The sequence below is a fragment of the Archocentrus centrarchus genome, unplaced genomic scaffold (genome assembly GCF_007364275.1).
Source record: "Archocentrus centrarchus isolate MPI-CPG fArcCen1 unplaced genomic scaffold, fArcCen1 scaffold_38_ctg1, whole genome shotgun sequence".
Classification (NCBI taxonomy): domain Eukaryota; kingdom Metazoa; phylum Chordata; class Actinopteri; order Cichliformes; family Cichlidae; genus Archocentrus; species Archocentrus centrarchus.
In genome coordinates, this window is record NW_022060265.1 from 251,444 (window position 1) to 276,236 (window position 24,793).

Here is a 24,793-nt window from a genome sequence, read left to right on the forward strand (position 1 = left end):
TTGACATGCCAAGTTCGTTATGCACAATATTCTCAACTTGTTCACGGGAGATGCCTACAGCATTCGCTGATTAACAGTTAAACGTCTGTCATCCATCACCATGTGGTGAACACAGTCAGTGTTTTCTTTGGTGGTGGCTGTGGCAGGACGTCCGGACCTTCGGTCATCTTCAAGGCTCTCCCTACCCTACTTGAATTCAGCTGCCGACATTTGCACAGTTAATAAAGCTGAAGCATCATCCCCTAATGTAGCAACCAAGTCAGCATGAATGTCCTTGGGGGCTAACCATTTTTTTCTGGAGATATTTGATAACAATACGGTGCCAAATTCTATCCATTTTCAAAAAATGTCTCTAGTACTACTTTTCCAAGTCCTCAATTCTGTATCTAATGTGGGTTTATCTGGAAAAAACATGCAGTTGGCATCAGTAAAGGTTGAAATTAAGGCATGCCAAATTTAATTACTGTATGAGAATTCCTTTTTAGTCAGCCTATGAACTTTTCAGCCCACCATTGTGTAGTCTGGATATATTATATTCAGTTTATGTACCCTGATAGCATCCTCTAAAAAAACTAAATGAAAAAAAAAATATTTGCAGAGTTATGAATTGTATATGTGTGATTTTTGTGGTTTGTAGTTCATTTTGCATTTTGTGAGTATTTTAATTTAAAATAGAAAAAATAAAACAAACAATTATCATCAGTAATTGTTTATACTTGTATCCTAGGAACCACGAGTGAGCCAGCAGTCTGAGAGCGAAGTGCTCTATTGGGGTGATATGGTACTATGAGGTCTTTGAGATAAGATGGTGCCTGATTATTCAAGACCTTGTATGTGAGGAGAAGAATTTTAAATTCTATTCTAGATTTAACAGGGAGCCAATGAAGAGAAGCCAATATGGGAGAAATCTGCTCTCTCTTTCTAGTCCCTGTCAGTACTCTAGCTGCAGCATTTTGGATCAGCTGAAGGCTTTTCAGGGAGCTTTTAGGACAGCCTGATAATAATGAATTACAATAGTCCACCCTAGAAGTAATAAATGCATGAATTAGCTTTTCAGCATCACTCTGAGAAAGGATGTTTCTAATTTTAGAAATATTGCACAAATGCAAAAAATCAGTCCTACATATTTGTTTAATATGTGCATTGAAGGACATATCCTGGTCAAAAATGACTCCTAGATTTCTCACAGTGTTACTGGAGGCCAAAGTAATGCCATCCAGAGTAAGTATCTGGTTAGACACCATGTTTCTAAGATTTGTGGGGCCGAGAACAAGAATTTCAGTTTTATCTGAATTTAGAAGCAGGAAATTAGAGGTCATCCAGGCCTTAATGTCTTTAAGACATTCCTGCAGTTTAACTAATTGATGTGTGTCATCTGGCTTCATTGATAGATAAAGCTGAGTATCATCTGCATAACAATGAAAATTGATGCAGTGCTTTCTAATAATACTGCCTAAGGGAAGCATGTATAATGTAAATAAAATTGGTCCTAGCACAGAACCCTGTGGAACTCCATAATTAACCTTAGTGTGTGAAGAAGACTCCCCATTTACATGAACAAATTGGAGTCTATGAGATAAATATGATTCAAACCACTGCAGTGCAGTACCTTTAATACCTATAGCAAGCTCTAATCTCTGTAATAAAATGTTATGGTCAACAGTATCAAAAGCTGCACTGAGGTCCAACAGGACAAGTACAGAGATGAGTCCACTGTCAGAGGCTGTAAGAAGATCATTGGTAACCTTCACTAATGCTGTTTCTGTACTGTGATGAATTCTGAAACCTGACTGAAACTCTTCAAATAAACCGTTCCTCTGCAGATGATCAGTGAGCTGTTTTACAACTACTCTTTCAAGAGTCTTTGAGAGAAAAGGAAGGTTGGAGATTGGCCTATAATTAGCTAAGACAGCTGGGTCAGTGATGGCTTTTTAAGCAGAGGTTTAATTACAGCCACCTTGAAGGTCTGTGGTACACAGCCAACCAATAAAGACTGATTGATCATTTTTAAGATTGAAGCATCAATAATTGGAAAGACTTCTTTGAACAGTCTAGTAGGAATGGGATCTAACAAACATGTTGCTGGTTTGGAGGAAGTAACTATTGAAGTTAACTCTGAAAGATCAACTGGAGCAAAAGAGTCTAAACAAATACCAGCAGTGCTGAAAGCAGCCGAACATGAAGATCAATCTTTGAGATGGTTATGAATAATTTTTTCTCTAATGTCTAAAATTTTATTTGTAAAGAAATCCATGAAGTCACAACTAGTTAAAGTGAAAGGAATACTCGGCTCTACTGAGCTCTGACTCTTTGTCAGCCTGGCTACAGTGCTGAAAACAAACCTGGGGTTGTTCTTATTTTCTTTAATTAATGATGAGTAGTAAGAAAGGTCCTGAGCCTTTTGCCCAGTGTTTTGTGTTTTTGTCATTGACGTTGTTTAATTTCTCTAGTTCTCAAGTTTTTAATGCCTCTCCATATCTTTTAAACTAATTATCAGACTCTGAGGGCAGCAGGTCCCAAAAATGAAAAAGATGTGTATATTATTTTTTTTTTGCATTTTTGGCCACAGCGGCTTTTGCTAGCAGTGGAGAGAGACAGGAAATGGGGGAAAGATACAGGGGAAGACACGCGGGCAAACTAGCGACAGGCCGGAACGCGAACCCGCGCCGCCCGCACCGCAACGCGGCACATGTACGTGGTCGCCGGCTTCACCACTAAGCCACCCAGGCGCTCCGAAGATGTGTATATTTAACAAAATTATATTCTCAGTAATAATTAGAGTAGCGTATGTTGACTCCAGAATTTTTTTCTATTCAGATTAGACTGTCTAGTCATGTTTTTATTTTTGTGGTACAACTTGTGACAGTTGCTCAAGTCAGCATGGAAGCTGAAAGAAAATAAGATTTTCTTCATTTTTGTGACTAAGAATATTTTATATATAGAGAGAGAACTTTGATTGAAATGGTGACATAAGTGGAGATTTAGTTTTTTTATTGCCTGATCAGTCAGCTCAAACTAAAAATAACTCTACTCATTTTACAGCCTGCTCCCATTTTAGAGAAAAAACAAAATAAAACCTACAAAACAATCATTAAATGGGAGGATTAATGACAGTCTTCACATTGGATTTTGATCTGTCCTATATAGTAGATAACATCTGAACCTCGTGCTATACAAAATATTTGTGTTTTATCAACTGAGCTCCAGAAATCCAGTCATTGGCTTTGCAGCTATGAGAGAGGTGAAAACTAATGTAAAGTTTTCATGTCTTCATGGTCTGCTGGCTCGTGTCCATGTGAGTCACTAACTGTTTATTGTTGTGAGACATTTAAGGACTGAAACTATTTCATGCCACAGTGAATGATATCAGTGGCTTTATCTTCCACGTGTGTAAACTACCAGACAGTGTTAAACAAACACGGAGCCGTGATGAATTTTTAACTCCAACAAACAAAGAAATGCAAAACAACCGTCTGACGCTGAGACACTGAGAAAATGGTTTGTTTGACAAAGGAAATGCAACACACACACAGACACACAGACATACACAGAATGTTCATGAGCATAAAACTTGAAGTTTTATCTGTACAACACCAGCGGTGTCCACACTTTTTTCAAGGAGGGCCAGATTTGATAATGTGAAAGTGCCTGAGAGCAGACCATTTAAAGAATCAAAGATGCATCTAAATATTATTATTTAATACCTTCATTTCCATGCAGCAACAAACAGGAAGTAACCAAACATTAGAACAGTAACAAAACAATTTTCCCCATAGACTGACATCTGGATTTTTTTCTTAAATAAAGTGTACAAAATGATCACTCAACAACAATGAAAACTTTATTCCAGGTAGAGTGTTCAGAAAGTACAATACAAAAATGTAATAAAAATATCCGATCATGTTTGTGTGGATTAAATAAACAAGCTGTACAAAATTATCACTCCACAACGTTATAAAACATTTACGCTTCCGGCCCCGCCCCCTACTTCCAGCCACGCCCCCTACTTCCAGCCCCGCCCTCTACTTGCAGCCCAAGATTTGATGTCAAAAATTTGGCCCTTTCAGTTACTGGATTGTCATTTCACTAACTCCTCTTAATTGGAGGGGAAAGTGAAATGTCAAAAAAAAGTCACATAAAAGGGCCAAATTGTCTTTTATTTTTGACATCAAATCGTGGGCTGGATGCAGGGGTGCAGGGCCGGAAGTGGCCCGTGGGCCGGGAGTTTGAGAACGCTGGCAAATTCCTTTTTTTCCCCAGTAAAATATGTTACGTGTCCCCACACTGTGGGGAGGGGAGGAGCAAAGTGTGCCTGCTCTGTGCTGTGACAGGAGCAGCACTCAGCTCGCATCGTTGATGAAACTGCAGCACTGCATACAGGAGAGAAACTGAAGCTACAGTATCGACCTCATTACACTGGTATTGATCAGTATCAATACCAATGTTGGTATCGATATTTGGATCAATCTGCCCACCACTAACTGACACTAATGTGAAGGGCACACAGGTACACAGGGCAGGTGTGGCTCCAGAGCAGTGGGAGGTGTGTGTCAAAGGTCACGTAGGCGGAGTCACTCAGTCTGGATCTCTGCAGTTCTTGTTGAAGTTCAGCACAGAGAAAATCTGCTCACATAAACAAGCTGAACATTTTCTTTGTTCATCTCTGGAAGCTTGATCTGATCCAGCTGCCAAAAACTGATCTCTGAGGTTTTCATGTGTCTCTGACCTATCATGTCTCTGCTTCTGTTGGTAAACAGACTGCAGTCAGCAGCATTTATGAAGACCTTAGAAATAAAATAATGAGCCGTTTGGATCTTTATGACTGTGTTACTGTATCTACATTAGAATCGATCCAGTCCTTTTTGGCTGTGATGTTAGATTTGTTGTTGGCCACATCTCTGAAAAAAGAGTTTTACCTGATAAATAAAGAATATATTAAAGTCACTTTGCCTAAATGCGACTGCAGCTTCTACCTGTGACAAGAGAGTTCTTTCTCCCTCACAATGAACTGATCTCATTCATCAGAATTATGGGCCAAAAACTCATTTACACCAGTTTAAACACGACACCGATAAAAAGGTGAGAGAGAGATGCTGGTGTTCCTGTCACCCTGAAGCTCCGTCAGCTCCAGCTGCAGGTGTACATTTATAATTTAAATATAATTTGGAGCCACATCCCAACAAATTACTGAAGTGAATCATAAATTCAGCAGAAGGTTATGGAATGTAAGCTCATTAGGACGAACCGCAGAGCATTTGGTAAAAGGAGAATGCTGAGGACCTGTGACAAAGGCACTGAGTAAATCATAATGGACTGGTACTTTTATAGCACCTTTCTACTCAGTTTGAGAATTCAAAGTACTCTCTGCTTCCTTTCTGTGTTCTCATTCACCCAGTCACACATTCATACAAGGCTTTTAGGGGTGGCTGTGGCTCAGGAGGTCAAACAGGTCAGTTACTAATTGGAAGATCGGCGGTTTGATCCCTGACTGCTCCAGTCTGAATGCCAAAGTAAAATGCCGAACCCCGAGTTGCTCCCGATGCATTAATTCGTATGTGATTGTGTGTGTCAGTATGAGGTAGAAAGCACTTAGTGGCAGAACGTGCTTGTGAACAGGTGAATGAGGCATGCTCGATGTAGAGTAGAAAAGTGCTGCATAAGAACCAGTCCATTCCTCATTTTTATCTATATCTAAGCACTTTTATCTAACACACACACACACACACATGCGGATTCATTGGGGTTCAGTATCTCACCAAAGGATACTTTGACACATGGACAGGAGGAGCTGGGGATCAATCCCTGACCTTCTGATTGGTAGACGACCTGCTCTACCAGTGATGGCAGGGACAGAGGAAATTCAGTAAGTTAAACTGTCTCTTAGAACCTGTTCGACCAGCTTTAAAGGTTTGCAGATGTTGAGGTCTGAGGTTTAAAGCCAGGTTTGACCAATCACATCACGGTCCATGACCATAGTATTATGGGCTAAATGTGGTCAGTCAATCATTGCCTTTACTTGGACTAAAAATCACTGCCATTGGTCCAAATTTAAAAGTTAGACTGTTTGTGGAGGCCAGTGCAGCAAGCTAGAAAACCAAAGTAAATATAGCTCCAAGCAGCAGTGGTGGGCCCCAAGCAGACTGGAAGCATTTGAGCTATTGTCATTTATTACCTTAATGAGTACTTTAAAACTCAGCACATTCATGAAGTGCAACATTTGCTCGGTGGTGGATGCGTTGTCACACACAGTGATGGTGCTGTTTACAGCTACTACCAGCTGAGAGAGCTCTGGATAAACTGCCATTCACCTGTTTGGCTTCTGCAATCACTGGATGCTCTCACTCCTTTGAAATGCAAATAGGGTTAAAAATAACATGCTTCAGTTTTTTATTGTCTGTGATATATTCAGACATATCCTATACTTTGAAACTACTAAAGCTGTGACTGTGTTGTGAATATATTTTCTTTTTTTTTTTTTTAGCTGAAAATTGTGAGCAGAAAAACAATTGTTTTGTTATGGCAATTAAAGTAAAATAAATCAGTTAAACAGCATAATAACACATTTAAAATGGCTTACCAAATTGAAGGGGTTCAGTATAATGCAGTGCAATAATTAAATGTCTCAGTGTGTAATAAAAGTTGTGACTGTGCAGGGTGGACGTGAGCACAGAGGATCCCCTTCTAGACTGTGATGTGTTGCACTGTGGAGAATTACAGATTCTCTGCATCAGTCCCTGTGGCAGCAGAGCGCCCAGCAGGTGGTGCAGAGGGTGTCACATTTGCAGCCGGTCACAGAGCCGGCCGTCCTAATCCGCTGCTGTTACCGGCTCCTGTGCCGCTCCCCTAGCAGGCCGCAGCAATACCTGCTCAGGACAACTGACAGAAAAATCTACAGCTTTTTGCTGCACACATTGAAGGCTCACAGCTTCCTCTAGAAACAGACCAGGCTCATCCCCCTTTTCTGATATTGCCTCAAGTGTCTTTTACTCCAAATAAAAAATAAATAAACCAAATAACAAAAATTAAATCAAAATTGTATCATTTATTTTGACATATTTATCTGCCACACCTTAAAGGCCGGTCCGTGGAAATATTGCCTAACACTAAATGGGTCTGTGGATCAAAAAGGTTGGGGACCACTGATCTACACCACTGCATCGACGCTCTGCATTGAGCTTGGTGGTGGAAGGCTTGGATGCAGCTGCCATGGAAGCCCATCCCATGAAGCTCTCTACACACTGTTCTTGAGCTGATCTGAAGGCCACATGAAGGTTGGAGGTCTGTAGAGACTGACTCTGCAGAAAGTTGGTGACCTCTGTGCACTATGACCCTCAGCATCCTCTGACCCCACTCTGTGATTTTACGTGGCCTACCACTTCATGGCTGAGCTGCTGTTGTTCCCAATCACTTCCACTTTGTTATAATCCCACTAACAGCTGACTGTGGAATATTTAGCAGTGAGGAAATTTCAGGACTGGACTTGTTGCACAGGTGGCATCACCTGTGCAACAAGTCCAGTCCAGTGTGGTACCTGTGCTATCACGGTACCACACTGGAATTCACTGAGCTCTCAAGAGTGACCCATTCTTTCAAAGTCTGCATGCCTGGGTGTTTATACACTTGTGATCATGGAAGTGGTTGGAACACCTGAATTCAATGGATGAGTGAATACTTTTGGTGATATAATGTAGCATCAAATCTCAGCAACAGTAGCCTCGTGGTGCTTTACACTGTAGGGTAAAGACCCTATGAGGAAAGCCTCGTAGGCTCAGAAAAGTCTTATTATGTACTAGTATATTATTGTGATAAGGTATGAGCCAGCTATGGGCAATGTATGCACAATAGGAGTTTTCCCAGAGGTCTTGTTTGGACAAGGTAGTAAATAATCATATATTACAATGACAAATTAATAAAGTATGATTGTTATGTCTAAGAATAATAATTTGTATTGTCTCAAAGAAAATTTAGCAACAATAACAAGATCTCAGATGGCTGTGAGTGGCACATGAAACAGTGTCCTAGATCTGATATATAATTTATAATGAACAAAAAGGCTCAGTGAATTTCCTTTCTGTGACAGGCCTTTCCCTCTCTGCTGTGTGTCTGAGTGTTTTACCATCTGCTGCTCAGGCTGCAGTTCTGCACTTCGCTGGCACGGCCTCCTCTTTGGAAAATCCAGTTAGCTGACTGCTTCAGCTGCCAGTCCTCCAGCAAAACAATCGCCCATTTTTGTGATATCATTGGGTCTGTTTGTGTGTGTGTGTGTGTGTGTGTGTGTGTGTGTGTGTGTGTGTGTGTGTGCATATAATTTTTTTTCTAACAAATTATGAAGTCTGCAGATAGGAAATGAGATATTAAACTACATTTTTTACATGACTGCACTGCAGTGGGTTATTTTTTATTTTAATAATTCTGATGATTTATTTAACAGCTGCAGTAATAGTAGTTGATCTGCAGCTTTTGGTGATTTCAGCACTGTGACTAGGGCTGCAACTAAAGATTATTTTGGTAGTTGACTAATCTGTCAATTATTTCATTGATTAGTTGATTAGTCAGCGATTATTTCAATCTTACCTCACCTGTTCAAACCTGCCCACCTATTAACATCACCTTGTTGTCTCTTCTCACAATTAAAATAATGACCTGAAAAATATGAGAAACTAATCCAGTGTGTTTATAACATTAACGTGACCATCACAATAAATATCAAACAATGCATATTAAAGTAATGCAGTATGTGTTCCAAGTTCTGACGCATACTTTATGATATTCACATCCAGTTTTTTCTAGTGGGTAAAGCAAAGTCCTGACTACATACGTGTCTATTCTGAAAGCTCTCAGGCCTTCTGTTATTAATCTGCATCAGTTTTTGTGTGCTAACCTCCACGCCAACAGGCTGTACTTGAGCTCTTTTGTAGTTTTGGGGTATATAACAATATCTATCAATTTAACCATCTTGGCAGTAAAATATTTTTGTCCAAGAATCCATTTCATATAGAGGAGACCTCAGAGATGAGAAAAAACATGGTTGGGTTTAGTTCTGCTTCTGGTAGGGCTATCTCGAAAACTAAAGCACTTTTTGGCAGTTTGTCACTGTACATGTTGCAGAGTCCTGTGACAACACATTCTGTCCTTTGTTTTGAAGGGGACGGGACATACTGGGGGGAGTATGGACAGAATTTACAAACAAAAACCCAAAATAAATGGAAAAGATTACATTGATTAAAGATTCTGAATCTTGAATTTGATCGATTTTCAAGTAATTGTCCAGCCAACTCAAGACTTTTGCACACTAGTGTACAACTAATTTTAAAAATAAAAATTTTCCATTAATACATAAAGACTTTTTATAAAAATGTATCTGTATGTGACCCGATCTGACAAAAGGAGCCTTAATTTTTAGCCCAATAACATAAAGCGTGCTATATTGCAGGTCATTTCAAAACACACTCAAAACATGTAAGCAGGTTCTCCCGTGACATTAAGAACGTCCCTTGAACCTGGAAATGACCCGCCATACAGTGTGTTATTGGGCTAAGAATTACTCCTGTCAGATCAGGTCACATATGAATAGTAATATAAGGCTTAAAAGTTGCAGTCATGTTTTTTTTTTTTTCTGTATTATTCTACAGAAGGAAGCTTACATCTATCAATAACTAGAGGATTATTCTTATCCTGTGACAGGATGTACCTGTTAACGTGCCCTTCTTAGCTGTACACCTTCTTGGTTGATTGTGAATTAAGTACAGGGAGATGCATTGGGTGTTGATCACTTTGAAAAACTACAGCATACTCATACATCACATGTTCAGAATAAACACAATCCTGTCACAAAAGTTCTTTTACTTAGTTAATTAGTAATTAGGGTAATTAATTTGCTTCAAGTCTTGGAATTTGCAGTGTGAGTTAGGTTTTAGGTCAGCAAAGTGGACTATGATGGATATTGGGTGTATTGGGTATAACCGAAGTTTTGAGGTTTTAGAAATGTTGAATAAAATCCCCTGTTAAAAGCTGAAAAATACCATGTCTATAATGTATGCATAAATAACTGCTGTGAGCCGGTCACTTTGTTGGATAATTGACCGCATGTTTCCAGTCAGATATGAATGGTTGAGTTCAGATATGAATCTAAAAGCTCGTTCCATGCTTTGGGAAATTGCAGCAATTTACCACATGCATATTTAGAAGTTAATAGGCTACAACAAGGAAAATAACCAGTAGGGTGCCTTTAATATAATGCCAACCATATTAAAATGTTTGGTTAAGTATGGTAGTCTCACTCAAATTCAACACAGTTTCAAAGCATCAAATGTTTAAAAGTTCAGGAAACACTAAACAGCAGGAAAGACCAAAATGGGGGCTGATCTGATTTCAGCTTTGCTCTGAAGTCAGAGCAGGAAACTCTGCCCTCCATCAGGCGACTAACGGGTCCTATTTAGAGCTACTGCATTCTCAATTGTTTGACTTCTTTGAGTCCATCGTGACAGCAGAGGAAAGGATTTTTCCCACGTAAGCGGAGTGTGTGTGTGTGTGTGTGTGTGTGTGATACAGCCCTGCCTGCATGACAGGAACAATATGCAGTATTGTTCCTGTCATTCTGATTATTTAGATGTTAAATTGATTCTTATCATAAGTAGCACAATATTCTTTTAAATGTATTGAAGGCCAGGAAGTGAGACAACGTTCAGTAACCTGCCCATCAGTAAACCAGCATCTGTGATGTGGCTTCAGACTTTTGGTCCTGTTGGGTCAGCAGCTCAATGTTTGAAATCAAAACTAATACAAGCTACAATATAGTAGAGCACCTACCACTGAATCAGTAGGTCTCAATCTTTATCCTTGTTTTCCCTACTTCAGAAGAAAGTTCACGGCCCACAATTTTTATAAGTCATTAACAATAAACAAAAAAAATACAATCTGAGTGGCTTCTTTTGTTAAAAAAACCAAGACTGTGAACATAAAGTCATGACTAACTGATCACATCAGGATTGAATAAAAAACTCATCTGGTCCTTGAGGAGCAACATCAAAACCCATTAGACAACCTTTTGTTATTTATTTAACAAGGTAGAAACAGTGTAAGTGCATCCTTACAGCTTCCAGAGGTAATGAGATGGTAAGGAGAAGCCAAAAAAGGACTGCAGTAACTCGTGTGGCTACAACACAAACCCATATCATCACCTCTCCACCACCATCCTGTTTGTGTTTGTAATGGGGATGTCTGGCCATGATGGCCAGACATCCCCATTGTGGTCTTGTTTGTCCAGAGGATATTCCAGAAGTTGTGTGGTTTGTTCAGATGTAATTTTCCAAACTCAATCCATGTTGCCGTGTGTTTTTTTTTTTTTTTTTAAGAGAGATGAGGCTTTCTCCTGGCAAACCTTCCAAACAACCATACCTGTTAAGTATCCCGTTTTGGCCGGGAAATTCCCGTATTTTACCCCTCTGTCCCGGCGTCATCCCGTATTTTAATTTTTCCGTATTTTCAAATTTTTTAAAGCATTCCTGTGCTGCTCCAAACTGAATTGTCACTATCACTAGGTTCGTGCCGACAGCAGGAACAACCCTGTAAAAACAACTGGACCTCAGGGCGCCCTTTTCAGAGTTCGGTGACATGTCTCCGGTTTAGTTTAGCAGTGTAAATAAAGTTAAGCGTTTTTTGTTTTTTTTAACCCCATAAAGCGATAAAGCGACAGTGAAATCCTCCGCTGTCACCATGTTTTGTGTACATAAAGCCTTCTTACTGCGTCCCTTCGTACGCTTTGGCATCACCCAGACCTCACTTCAACTCCACCCTCCAACCCCCGAACCTTCACTTAAACACCGAGCCTGCCCACCCGCTCCCTCTGCTCCCATCCTCGGTCCTCGCTTCGGCCTTTATCAGCCTTTGAGACAGGCGACAGCGAGTTTTCTTACACAAGCTGACAGCAGCGGCTCAGATAAAGGAGGAGGGTTGAACGTAGCTAGCAGTCTCACCCCACAGTGTTTTCATTAAATTTGATATTCTAACATTAAACAATACGGGACAACATTGATCTATGTAATGTGGGTCTAGGCAAAGCATTCAAGTTATTAAGTTATTTCATAAAGTTTATTTGTAGTTCTAAACATATTTATGGTGTTTTTTTTTCTTCACTTCTGCAGACTTGATTACAACTACAGTACATCCAAATAAACAATTATGCAAATTAGGCAATGACGTCATATAGTGACCTATTTTCAGCAGCGAAAAATTTCCCGTATTTTTAAATACAAAACTTGACAGGTATGAACAACCCATACTAGTTCAGTGTGTTTCTAATGCAACTGCCACAAACCTTCACAGATACACTCCTGATCAAAATCTTAAGAGCAGTTAAAAAATTGCAAGAATTTACATTTTGCATGATTGGATCTTAAGAAGGTTCTAAGTAGAGCTTCACAATGCTAAAAGAAGAAATCGGCACAAGAGACAAAAACCTTTGAGCAGGGAATTTATTGAAAACTGCATTTACACTCAAACATGATTTTCTTTGTCTGAGATGTTGCTCTTCTTTCTTTTTTGCAGTTTCTCTGAGCATTGCATGGTCTGACCTTAGGGTGCATTTTCCAGGATGTCTAGTCCTGGGAAGCTCAGCAACTGTCTTGAATGCTTTCTACTTTTGTTGAAAATATTCAAACAAGTGTCTATGAAAACTTCTGCTTTTATGGAGATGGTCACGTTTGATGGTTATCATTTAATCAAGAGCTTTTTGATTAGCAGCACCGGGCTGCATCTTATCCTCTGAGGGTCTATGTAGTTTTTCACATGAGATTGGGTTTAAAATGTGTTATGGACTCAGATCTTGTCACTGTGTTTTAATAAAGGTACCTGTAATAGCAAATTATTTCACTGCTTTTATCAAAATGAGATTAATAAGAAGGTATGCGTAGGTTAAGCAGGTCAAAGATCTGTCCTGCATCAGTCACAAACTATCTGAACAGAAATGTATAATTTAAAGGCTGTGCCTCTTGTAACTTAAATAAGCCACTGACATGATATAAAGGAAGTAAATCTCAGTAACATCGGTGACAACACTGGTTTTGTCTTAGGCAATATCGTAGATATAATGAGCATGCAAACAATAAAATGTTACATAAGAGTAACAAGTTTATCTCTGCACAATCTACTTTTCAGAAGTGTTTTTGTTGTTGATTTTTTTTACATGAATATAGAAACATGAAGAGTTCAGATGCAAAACCTTCTAAATCTGCCTGGATACATTTCTATTTAAAGGGCTTTTTTTTTTTTAATGGTAAATATTTTTTATGGTAAATTTTAGTCATTTCATTTCACAGGTGAGATGCCTTTTTGTTCAAAAATATAGTAATTTACCTACATTTAAATAAATAATATTTTGTCTTTAGTTTGTCTTCTGCCCAGTGTGAATGAAGGCAAAAGGCCCAAATATCAGACTCTGATAAAACGATTTCAACATAGTTCGCACGGTACAACCACATTGGCACAAAATAGTAGATACTAGGCCTCGGGGTTCAGGCACAGACACATAAGGGGGGCTGTGACCACATGTCGGTAGATGTCCGGTCCCCGCCATGAGCAGACCCACTGCAAAAGAGACGGGAGCCCCGCCCAGGCTGGGGGGTAAGCTCGGCAGTCGGTAACGATCCTTCTGCAGGTTCACCGATCCAACGCCGGCTGCTCAGTGCAGCTGTGCTGAAAATACTTGCAGTCACATGGTCTGATCTTGTATTCTGATTGGTTCTAGGGACATGGAGGCATTTATGGGCTATGGGAAATTGAAGGCTTTTGCTAACTCAAAGTAGTCAGATGGGTATTTTATGGATTATGACAATTGATTGGTGTATGTTACCTGTGGCAGAACTATTTGGGGGGCCGAATGGAAAGCTCTGGTGGGCTGGATGGGGCCTGCGGGCTGCCAGTTGACGTTCTCCCCCTTACGTATTAAGAATGGGATGTTCATATACGTGTGAAGGCGGACAAATGAATACATTTGGAAATATTGTCTGTTTATGTTACAGATGGGCAGGGCTGATGATACTTGCTGCTGCGCTGCCACATTAAAGTTAACTTTTATCTACTGTGGCTATAGGGTAAATGGTAATAGTTTAGTGGCTCATGTTCACGTGTGTGCCGGACAGGTTAACACTAACAGTGTTATTGAAATGGGAGCTTTGCTGTCCTCTCAGAATTGCTCCCCAAGTGTTGTTCAGTGTTGTGAATGTCGTCTCCTGTTCATGTATTCAGCTGTTAGTGAGGAGAGGGGCTGTGCTGTGTGGAGCTGTGTGTCTGCAGGAGCACTCTTCGTACTAATGGTGCTGCAATAAGTTATCTGATAGTAGTTTTTAGTGTAGTTTTCTGATAAGCCTACTTTTAACATCAGGTAATATGTATGCACGTGTGTGAGACACTGCACTGCAGAAATCTCCCAGTGTCTGAAACAGAGAGATTGTGATATCTGTGTTTATGAATGCTCATGTGTTCTGATTCCTGTTGAATATGAGTTTAGATATTTGGCTACATCACATCAACAAGCTGTTAAACTGCCTTCCTGCTGCAATCATTATTTACCTGTTAAAATTTTAAATACTACAACCATAAATTCTCATTCAACATGACCCATAGCCAGATATCAGGGCTACTTATTTTTCGGACCATAAGGCTCACTGCATTATGAGGCGCACTATCAATGGACAGGTTTATTTTCATACATAAGACGCACCGGTTATAAGGCGCATGATAAAACATGTAGAGCGAAACAAAAGTTGAACTTGAAGTTGAACTCCATCAAATTCCTCATCTTCAGTGTCTGAGTTGAACAGTTGGGCGATTTCAGCATCGAGCATGCCGGGTTCCCTCTGTCATTATCCCAGTCAGTCTGGTTGTTGTTTTTGTTTTGGTTGCGGCACACAGCAACCATTTAATTGTTAATAAAAGGGCAACTTTTGCTGGCAATCTCTTGCCATCTTCTTCAACATCTTAACAGATGCTACAATATATTCTTTATTAATGAGGGTAAGAACAAGTCATTTCTACATTTTATATATAAGCCCTTCATAAATCCGGTGCACCTGTATATTTACTGATATAAGCAAAGAAAAATATTTAAAAAAAAAAAAAAGGAAATCCATTTTTGACTCGACACCTGAAACCTGAAAACTCCGCTGTCACCGTGTTTTGTGTACATACAGCGCTCGTACTGCGTCCCGTCATACGCTGTGGTATCGCCCGGACCTCTCTTTGGCACCGAGGGGGACAGCACACACACCCCTGGACCTCGATTCGTCCTTTTTCCAACTTTTGAGACAGTCGACAGCGAGTTTTGTTACACAAAAGTTGGCAACAGCGCCGGCCGCTGATCGCCAGATTACACACAAATATCCGGGCCAGCATAGATGGAAATAGGCCGGAACATGTATAATAAAATCCATCATAGTTTTCTGCGGTTTACTGCGTACAGGTTTCTATTTTTGGAACAATGCTTCCACTTCTTGTTGAATTTATCTCCGGCGGCTTCGGCTGCTTTCCACACCTGCTGCGCTGCACTCACAGCTTGTTCCTGTCTAATATCGTCAGTAGAGTCATTTTGTGAATCGATGATGGAACATTTTAGAGAATTCAATGAGGCCTTTGAACTGATCTGCAGACCATGCAATGGTGCAGTGGTGTGGATGCCTCAGCCATCGGTGGTCAGACGGCAGCGCACAACTAATTGAACAGCGTACGCTGGGTGTTACAGCCCCCCCCCATTGTACACTTTGTACGCTCTGGAAAATTTTGATATTTATTAAACGTCCCTTACCAAAGTCGCACTAAAACATTTCGACAGATTTTTGAGCGCAGTGTACCACATAAAAATTTTTCAAGGTCAGTAAGCAAAACAATAATTTATACATAAGGTGCACTGGATTATAAGGCGCACTGCTGATTTTTGAGGAAATTTAAGGATTTTAAGTGAGCCTTATAGTCTGAAAAATACAGTACTTTTTATTCCGAAATAAATGTTTCCACTGGATTTATTCAGGAGTCTTCTCTTCCAGGAAGAATCAAAATATCTAAACCATAATCATTACCTGAAGTAGAAGGTGGGGTCTGCACATACACCCTGGTTTGGAGAAGCATCCAGGAGAATGGGCAATGCACTGCTGAGAAGGGGGTATGCAGCTAAATGGACTTTAGCTGCTTAAAAATGGCTCAACTGAAGTCTGATGCAGTAAAAAGTCAACCAAAACACAAAAAGTGACTGATGGTGGTCTAGCAGCAACAGTGTTCTTTGAGGTAGAATTACCAGACATGGAGTGTGTGACAATGTGCTGCTAACTGTGGACATATTAACAGATGCTAACGCTAGCTCAGCTCTCTGACTCTTTCATAAGAAAATCAGTAGACAGCAAATCACATATCCTGAGGCAGTTGACATCACAGCAGAAGATTTTAGTCATGTGGATCTAAAACCACTGCTTCACAGACTTCATCAGCATGTGAACTGTACAACCAGAGGACTGAATATACTGGACAAAGTGTACACGAACTTCCACCAGGGCTACAAGGCGAACTACTGACCACTTGTCCTCTATTCAAAAGACCAGCTGAACAGCAACAACACCAGGCAGTTACAGCATGGGGTCCAGAGCATGATCAGCTACAAATACAGCAATCTTTCAGCTGATGGAGGTCATGCTTCACTGGCAGAGAGTTGGAACCACTTCTTCACATGGTTTGAGGTGAATCCAGCATCTTATCCACCTGTCCACAGTGGTCACACACTCATGGTGGAGGAATAAGGCGGTGAGGCATGCATTGAGGGCGGTGAGCCCACAAAAGTCTGCTGGATCTGACTGGGTCACAGGACGGGTGTTCAAGGACTGTGTGGACCATTGTCTGGGGTCTTTACTAAAATCTTTAATCAGTCACTGTTCCAGTTTACTGTCCCACCCCGCCTGAAGTCCTCTATCACAGTACCACTGCCCAAGAAGAACAGCATCAATGGACTGAACGACTACCAACAACACTAAGAGCATAAAGAAGGCACAGCAGAGACTCTTATTTCCTTAATGTTCTCAGGAAGAACCAGCTGGTGGCCTTCTGCTGCTGTGTCATAGAAAGCATTCTGACTTACTGTCTGGATGTGTGGTACAGTAGCTGCACAGCGGCAGAGAAGAACAAGCTCCAGAGGGTCATCCCCTTGGCCCACAAAACTGTTGGTTGCTCTCTCTCAACCCTAGAAGAACTGTATGAGGCTGGATGTTCCCGAAGGACAAAACAGGACACTGCCTGTCTGAGCTGCTGCCCTCAGGCAGGACAAAAGCCAGAACAAATGGACTGAAGAGCAATTTATCCAAAAGCAGTTATTGTACTGAATACAAACGTGTAAATAAGAGAATGCTGCTCTTTTAAATATGAATGGGATTATGTGCAGTGTTGGATGCAGCATGTGAGGTGTGATGTTTGTGTTTTTCATTATTTTTATTATGAATTTTTAATCATTTTTTCCTATGTTTTCTATTTATTGTACTTCTTAAATGTTTTTGTTATAGAAATGACAAAGAATCCTTATGCTTAGCCTTATCCTAAAGGACTCTGGTAGCTTTGAAGAGAGCATAGATGCATATAGAGGCTTCACTTCTCCAGTTGTTGTTTTTTTTTAATTAACATAGGCTTTTTTTAGGTGGATGAAAAATGTTTTGCTGCTGCCTTAATCTATTCAAGATATTCTCCATCAGACTGGATCAATGATGCATACTGTAATCCTGAACTTTGTTGACTTGACATTAGACCTGGGCCTTGACTGTTACCTCATTGAAAAACTGTTTTATCAGTTCTTTACCTCTGTCCCTGTCAGATTTGAATATTAGAAAATATGTAATGATTTAAGGTGCCATTTGTCTCTTTTAGGACTCTCCACCTAAGCCAGACATGGAACAGAGGTTGCGTTTAGCCTCCAGTGTTGATGAGCTGATGGGTCTCATCTACCCTTCGTACTGGGCTGCGCTGAAGTGCAGTTCCAAACTCTCTGCTGCTGCTGCCTCTTCGTCCTTCAAACTCTCCCAGCGGTCACAGGCTCGTCCACTCAGGCCGCTGGTTGATACAGAGGCGCCAACATTTGCTGCTGCCTACCTCAACTTGGATATCTTGAAAAGTATGTTTGCACTTTGTCTTCTGTTCTTTCTTCAAAGTCTTCTTATTAATTGTTCCAATTTCATAAAGAGAGTGACATTAGATTATTGCCGTGTTCTTTGGTTCTGGATCAGTGAGAGATGCTATAGTCAGGCTTTAGTGAACATTAAGTACTTCATTCAGATTGAACAGGTGGACCTTTACGGCTGGTGATGAGCAGCTCATTCTCAGAGAAGCATCAGAATTTTTTTACAGTGACAGTTTTCACTATTTTGGATTTGTGCACCTCTACCATAGATGGGAAAGAAACAGTTCAAATGCATTTGAAGTGCAGACTGTCTCAGCTTCAAGGGTTGAAAGTATTTTACTAACCAGAGTTACTGCCATTCTTATACGCAGTCCCCAATGTTCACATGTTTGGACATTTGACGCAAAAGCAGTTTCAGGGTTAAATGTGGGTTATTTCTTTCATAATATCTTCACAAATGAAGCAGTTTAAGGGTGTGTAGATATTTCTTAATGTGTGTTATAACAGTTCAGTGGTAAATGGTAAACACACTGGTACTTATATACTTATTTAGCACTTTTTCTACTATAACTGAGCGCTTAAAATGCTTTTTAGTCCATGTTAAGAAAAATAAATGTACTATTGAGCTTGAAGCACAAAAAGGCTCCAGATGATTACAGTACTTTTTACATGCTAAAGAAATAGCCTTTCACACTATTCAGCTCAGTGAATAACAGTGTTTAGAGCTATGCTTTCTGTTCAGGTTCAGGAACAGCACTTCACTGTACATGTGAATAATGACACAAAACATACCTAAAAAACAATCTAGTAGTTTTTGAAGGTGAAAGTGAATATTCTGCATTGGCTGAGTGAATCAGCTTATCTAGTTTCAAAAGAGCTGCATGTAAAGGTCCCTGACTGGTAATTGACATCCAAGTCATAAATGCAGTAAAAGCACTAATCTGCTACGCTGCTGCAAGAGCTGCATGGCTCAAACAGCACTAAACTACGTGCTTTGAGGCTATCTTGCTGACATGTTTATGCCTACATATACATAATAAATACTAGATTAGGAAGAACAGCACATCACTGCAGCGGTGGTCTGATGATCTCTCTGTGTGCAGGTATAGAGTCAGAGTGGAGGAAGACTCAGTGTGCTCCCAGAGAAGTGTGTGTTGATGTGGGAAGGGAGTTTGGTGCTCCTACCAACGTCTTCTATAAGCCGCCATGTGTGTCAGTCTACAGATGTGGAGGATGCTGCCATTCTGAGGACAAACAATGCAGGAATATCTCCACTGGTTACCTCAGCAAAACTGTAAGCACATTGTTTTAATTTCATCTTTTAAACTACTTTTTCTATTTTTATTGATAATCACTATTATTATGTCTACAAATGGCACATGTTATTTACCATGAGCCTGCCGGCTGGCTCATTACCTTCAAAAATGCCGCCATTCGTGGACTTCCAGCAACCATTACCATAATAACCTAATGTTGGGTGTGAAGAGCAATTTCTCAGCTTTCAGAAACCATTTGCATTTTTCCAATAGGACAAACGATTGTGTAATTACAGTAATTCAAAATGCGTTTGATCAGCGGTGAGGCGCTCGGTGTCAGTCAGCTGTTCACTACAAGTAAGGGCAGGTAACAGGTGTATCTACAGCGACTGCTGCTGTTAAAGGGCTAACTCAGAGGTTGGACTCACTAGACAGACTTGGTGCACTGACAGCAGTTTAAAAGGTTTATTATTGAACACTAAATGAGTGGATTTGGGTAACTGGTGGTATCTGTGAGAAAAGACGGGGTTTGTTCCAGGCTAAGGTGGTTGGCAGGTGGAGGGGTGGCTGTGGCTCAGGAGGTAGAGCAGGTCACCTACTGATCAGAAGGTTGCTGGTATGATTCCTGGCTGCTCCCGTCTGCAAGCCAAAGTATAAAGCACTTTGAGTGCTCAAAGTAGAGTAAAAGAGTGCTATATTAGAACCAGTCCATTTGCCATCTAATTTCATTTTAATGCAGATAGACACAATATCAACCAAAAATCCAGAAAAAGCACAACATAAACACACAACACAATACATAAAAGTTATAAATTGATTTGCCTGTCATTGAATGAAATAAGTATTTGATCCCCTGCAATCCAGCCATAACTGTGACTCTCACAGACAGGCTCTGTGCATGTGGCACACATTGCAATCAATTACAGATACTCCTGATCTTAGTTGTATAAAACCCACCTGTCCACAGGATCCATAGCATCTATTCCAACCTCTCCACCATCATGGGCAAGACCAAAGAGCTGTCAACGGACTTCAGGGACACGATTGTAGACCTGCACGAGGCTGGAAAAGACCCATGAGCAAGAAGCTTGGTGCGAAAGTGATGGTGTTGGTGTGATTATTTGGAAATGGAAGAAATCTAAAATGACCATCAATATATAATCACAATTAATCTGTTACCCTTGGTCTGGAGCTCCCTGCAAAATTCTGCTTTATGGGAAGAAGATGATTATAATAAAGATGGTGGATTAGCCCAAAACTACATGGGAGGAGCTTGTTAACCCCTTAACTGGCAGCAAAAAAATCACCTGACAAAAACTACATAACACCCTCTGGTTATTATTGGCTCTGAACAACCCATTTCATAGCCTATTAACTGGCTGCGTCTGGTCCGCCGGCCGAATGAAGTGCATTTATATGGCAGGCTAGACCCGCCCATTTTGACTGACACCTCATTCGGCCAATCATGTTAAGAAATGGGTTTCCCAGAGCCAATAATACTCAGAGGGCGTCACGTAGCTTTGTCAGGTGATTTGGTGCAGCCAGTTACATGATTGGCCGAATGACGTGTCAATAAAAATGGGAGGGTCTAGCCTGCCATATAAAAGGGACTACAAACGGCCCGTCACCGGGCCCTTGCCAGTTAAGGGGTTAATGATCTGAAGGCAGCTAGGATCACAGTCACCAAGGACACCATTGGTGACACACTACACTGTAATGGGTTGAAATCTTGCAGCACTCACAAGGACCCCTGCTCAAGAAGCCACATGTACAAGCTTGTCTTAAATTTGCCAGTGAACACTGAAATGATTCAGAGAAGGTTTGGGAGAAAGTGCTGTGGTCGAGCTCTTCAGCATCATTTGACCTGCTGTGTTTGGAAGAATCGAAATGATGAGCGTGACCCAAAGAGCACCATCCCCACAGCTCAGCACAGAGGTGGAAATATGCTTCGAGGCTGTTTTTCTGCTAAGGATACAGAACGACTTCACCACACTGAGGGGCAAATGGATGGGGCCATGTACCGTAAAATCCTCTACAGAACCGCCTTCCCTCAGCCAGGACACTGAAGAATATCTGTAGAGGGAGCTGAAGCTTCTAGTTTCCAAGTGCAGCCAAGAAACCTAAAGGATTTGGAGAATTTCTATAATTCTATATTCTATATTTCTATAATTTCTATAATTCGCTTAACCCACGTAATTGGAGAGGAAGGCGAAATGTCAAAAAAGTAACTTAAAGGGCAAAACTGTATGTTATTTTTGACATCAAGTCGCGGACCGGAAGTGGGCGGGGCCGGAAGCGGCCCATGGGCCGCAAGTTTGGGCACCCCTGAACTACGAGAAATGTCTTACCACTGTGCTTGCTGTTACGCCCCGTGGGCCTATGGGACAAGGGGGCAACGTACGATCAGGAAATCAAACCAAGAAAACAAAATCATCAATAAAATAAATAATGTTTATTTACAAGAAAAAAAAGAAAAACACAAAATCATCTCCAAACAGGAGACACCACCTGGCTTGACAGGGGAAAAGACGCACACCAAACTCACAGTCAGCTAAAGCAAAAAACCCAATCCTCCTGAACCCCGCAGCACATCTGTGGACAGCCCACAGACAGGTCACTCTCCACAGCTGGAGTAACAAACCATCCGCATGAGCAACACTGTTGTGCAAACTGCTCTTGACACTCTCTTCTCTCTCCAGCACCGCCTCCTATCCTGCCTCCTTATATCCTGTGTCCTTAATTAGGAGGAGAAGCGAGACATCCCGCCCACACAGCAGTAATACAGGACTACAGGAGGAGAATAGAGTCCCATCTGTCCAGCAATAACACACGGGAGGTGTGGCAGGGCATTCAGAACATCACAAACTTCAGAGGCTGTGATGTGACTGCAGGAGACCTGAGTGTGTCACTAGCAGAGGAACTTAACTGTTTCTTTGCTCGCTTTGAGATGCCTCAGGACCACCCATCTGCTCCAGTCCTGCCCCCCCCACCAGGCTGCACCCCACTCACTGTCCAGGAGCATGAGGTAAGGCGCGTGCTCCTGGCAGTGAACCCCAGGAAGGCTACCGGACCAGACGGAGTACCTGGCAAGGTGATCAGAGCGTGTGCCCACCAGCTCACCCTGATTCTCACCAGGATTTTCAACCTCTCCCTGGCCCAAGCAGTCATCCCCCCCTGCCTAAAAACAGCCACAATCATCCCCGTGCCCAAAAGGTCATCTGTCACCAGCCTAAATGATTACCGCCCTGTGGCCCTCACACCGGTAATCATGAAGTGCTTTGAGAGGCTGGTTCTCCAGCACATCAAAGACCATCTGCCCCCCACTTTCGACACCCAAGGACTTCATCCTGATACCTGATGGCAGTCAGGGTGTTGTTGCTGAGCCTGTAGAGGTGTGTGTGTTCCTCTATGGATATGCCTCCCAGACCATCACTGACTCACCACCAAACTAGTCACACTGAATGATGTTACAGGCAGCATAACGTTCTCCACGGCTTCTCCAGACCCTTTCATGTCTGTCACATGTGCTCAGGGTGAACCTGCTCTCAACTGTGAAAAGCACAGGGCACCAGTGGTGGACTTGCCAAGGCTATGCTTGGCATGGTATTCTATGCTAAATGCCAATCAGGGTCCACGGTGCTGGGCAGTGAGCACAGTGCCCACTAGAGGACATCGGGTCCTCAGACCACCGTCATGAAGTCTGTTTCTGATTGTTTGGTCAGAGACATTCACACCAGTGGCTGCTGGAGGTCATTTTGTAGGGATCAGGTAGTGCTCATTATATTCCTCCTCACACACAGGAGTAGATGCTCTCCTGCTGATAGATTAAAAACTTTCTATGGCCCTGCCCAGCTCTCCTAAAAAGACTGATGGGGTATTGTTTTCACCCCGCCGGGTGGTTGGGCAGACAGCACACTTTAAACTTTGTGAGCATGAAAACTCAAGAACAATGTCACCTAGGATGTGCAAATTCATATTAGAGATGCAGCTCATAAAGATCCTGGGTACGTTCAAATCTTGGTGACCTTGTCCTCAAGGTCAAGATCATACACCAAGTTTTCTGAAAATCTTGTGAGCACAATAACTCTAGAACAATGTGACCTAGGATGCTGTAAATGATACCATAGCTGCATCTACTAAAAATCTCAGAAGAGTTTGAATCTCAGCCACCTTGACCTCAAGTTCATTGATTGATGAAATTTTCACCATGAGGAGATTGGGGAAAGGAGAACCCTCTTATCTGATTGACATACCCAGCTGGCTACATTATGGATTCCTGTGGAGGGTAGAAGATGACGTGCCTGAGGATGTGCAGTGGCGGTCCTAGCCTGTTTGGCGCCCTGGGCGAGCATCCCCGCTGGCGCCCCCCCCCAGCGATCGCTGCAGTAGCACCTACCACACTACTCCACTTGGGGGGTAATGAGCGCCTGCTGTGTGGTGTATGTAGCTTTCTGCCATGGTCTGACAGACATGGAAGAAACTGAAATATTACACAGCTTCTGCTTACCTTTATCTTTGCTTGGTTCTCCTCTTATTCTTTTCCTAAACTGCGCACCTGATGGCTTTGACCTTTTCCTTTCCATCTGCCGTAATTCGCACTGAAGCGGAATAGGTTATAACCACCGCCCATCCCCAGGGTTGTCAGATCTGACTGACAGTTGCCAGACCAACACAACAAAACCTCCATTGAAACTCACGTTAATAGCACCAGGTGTGACATATATTTAAATATACACAGCTTTGGTTGAGTTGTTTTCAACATATTTGGTAGGTTTTTAGAAAGCTTTTATTGTAAAATTATATATCTATAAAATATTACAATTATATAGATATATCTATATAATTTTCCAGCCCAATGTGTTCACAAGCTGCCCAATCTGGCAACACTGCGCCATCCACCAACATTTGTCTGAACCGTCTTGATTCGTATTTGTGTTTTTTTTTCATCAGGATTCAGGTTCACACAAATACTGTGAATTAATGACCATATTTACAGTATTATAAATGAACTGTGCTTTGTGTTCTATCAGTTGTGTGCATCTAATTTTATTAGATGCACAGATTAATTCTATACGGAACCCTGCAAGGAACACGGGGAAAAAAAAATCATGGGAGGAAAAAAAAAAGAGGCAGTTTTGTGAGATCTTGCAAAAGTTTTCAATATTAGTACATACACTTCTGCGTTAATCTTGATATGGCAGTGTCAGTGAGGAAGAAAGGTTTGGCGAGAGACTGCCAGCAAAAGTCGCGGTTTTGTTACTGTTGGCCGTAACCACGCCAAAACTGTACAGGCATGAGTGAATGAACCCAGCTGACTGTCTCGCTCTCACGCCATAACTGCTTCATTCGACCCGCACCCCCGGCTGAGAGGAGAAGGGGGCGGGGCAGCGCTGCT

The 24,793-nt window shown here is 41.5% G+C and overlaps 1 protein-coding gene across 1 annotated transcript in view; it reads left to right on the forward strand.

Moving 5' to 3' along the window:
* vegfc (vascular endothelial growth factor c) overlaps positions 1-24,793 on the forward strand; it is a 116,138-nt gene that overhangs the window by 29,218 nt on the left and 62,127 nt on the right. Inside the window, exons 2-3 of the mRNA XM_030724644.1 lie at positions 17,893-18,136; positions 19,246-19,436. Coding sequence (XP_030580504.1) covers positions 17,893-18,136; positions 19,246-19,436 — 435 coding nt within the window. The remainder of the gene's footprint in view (positions 1-17,892; positions 18,137-19,245; positions 19,437-24,793) is intronic.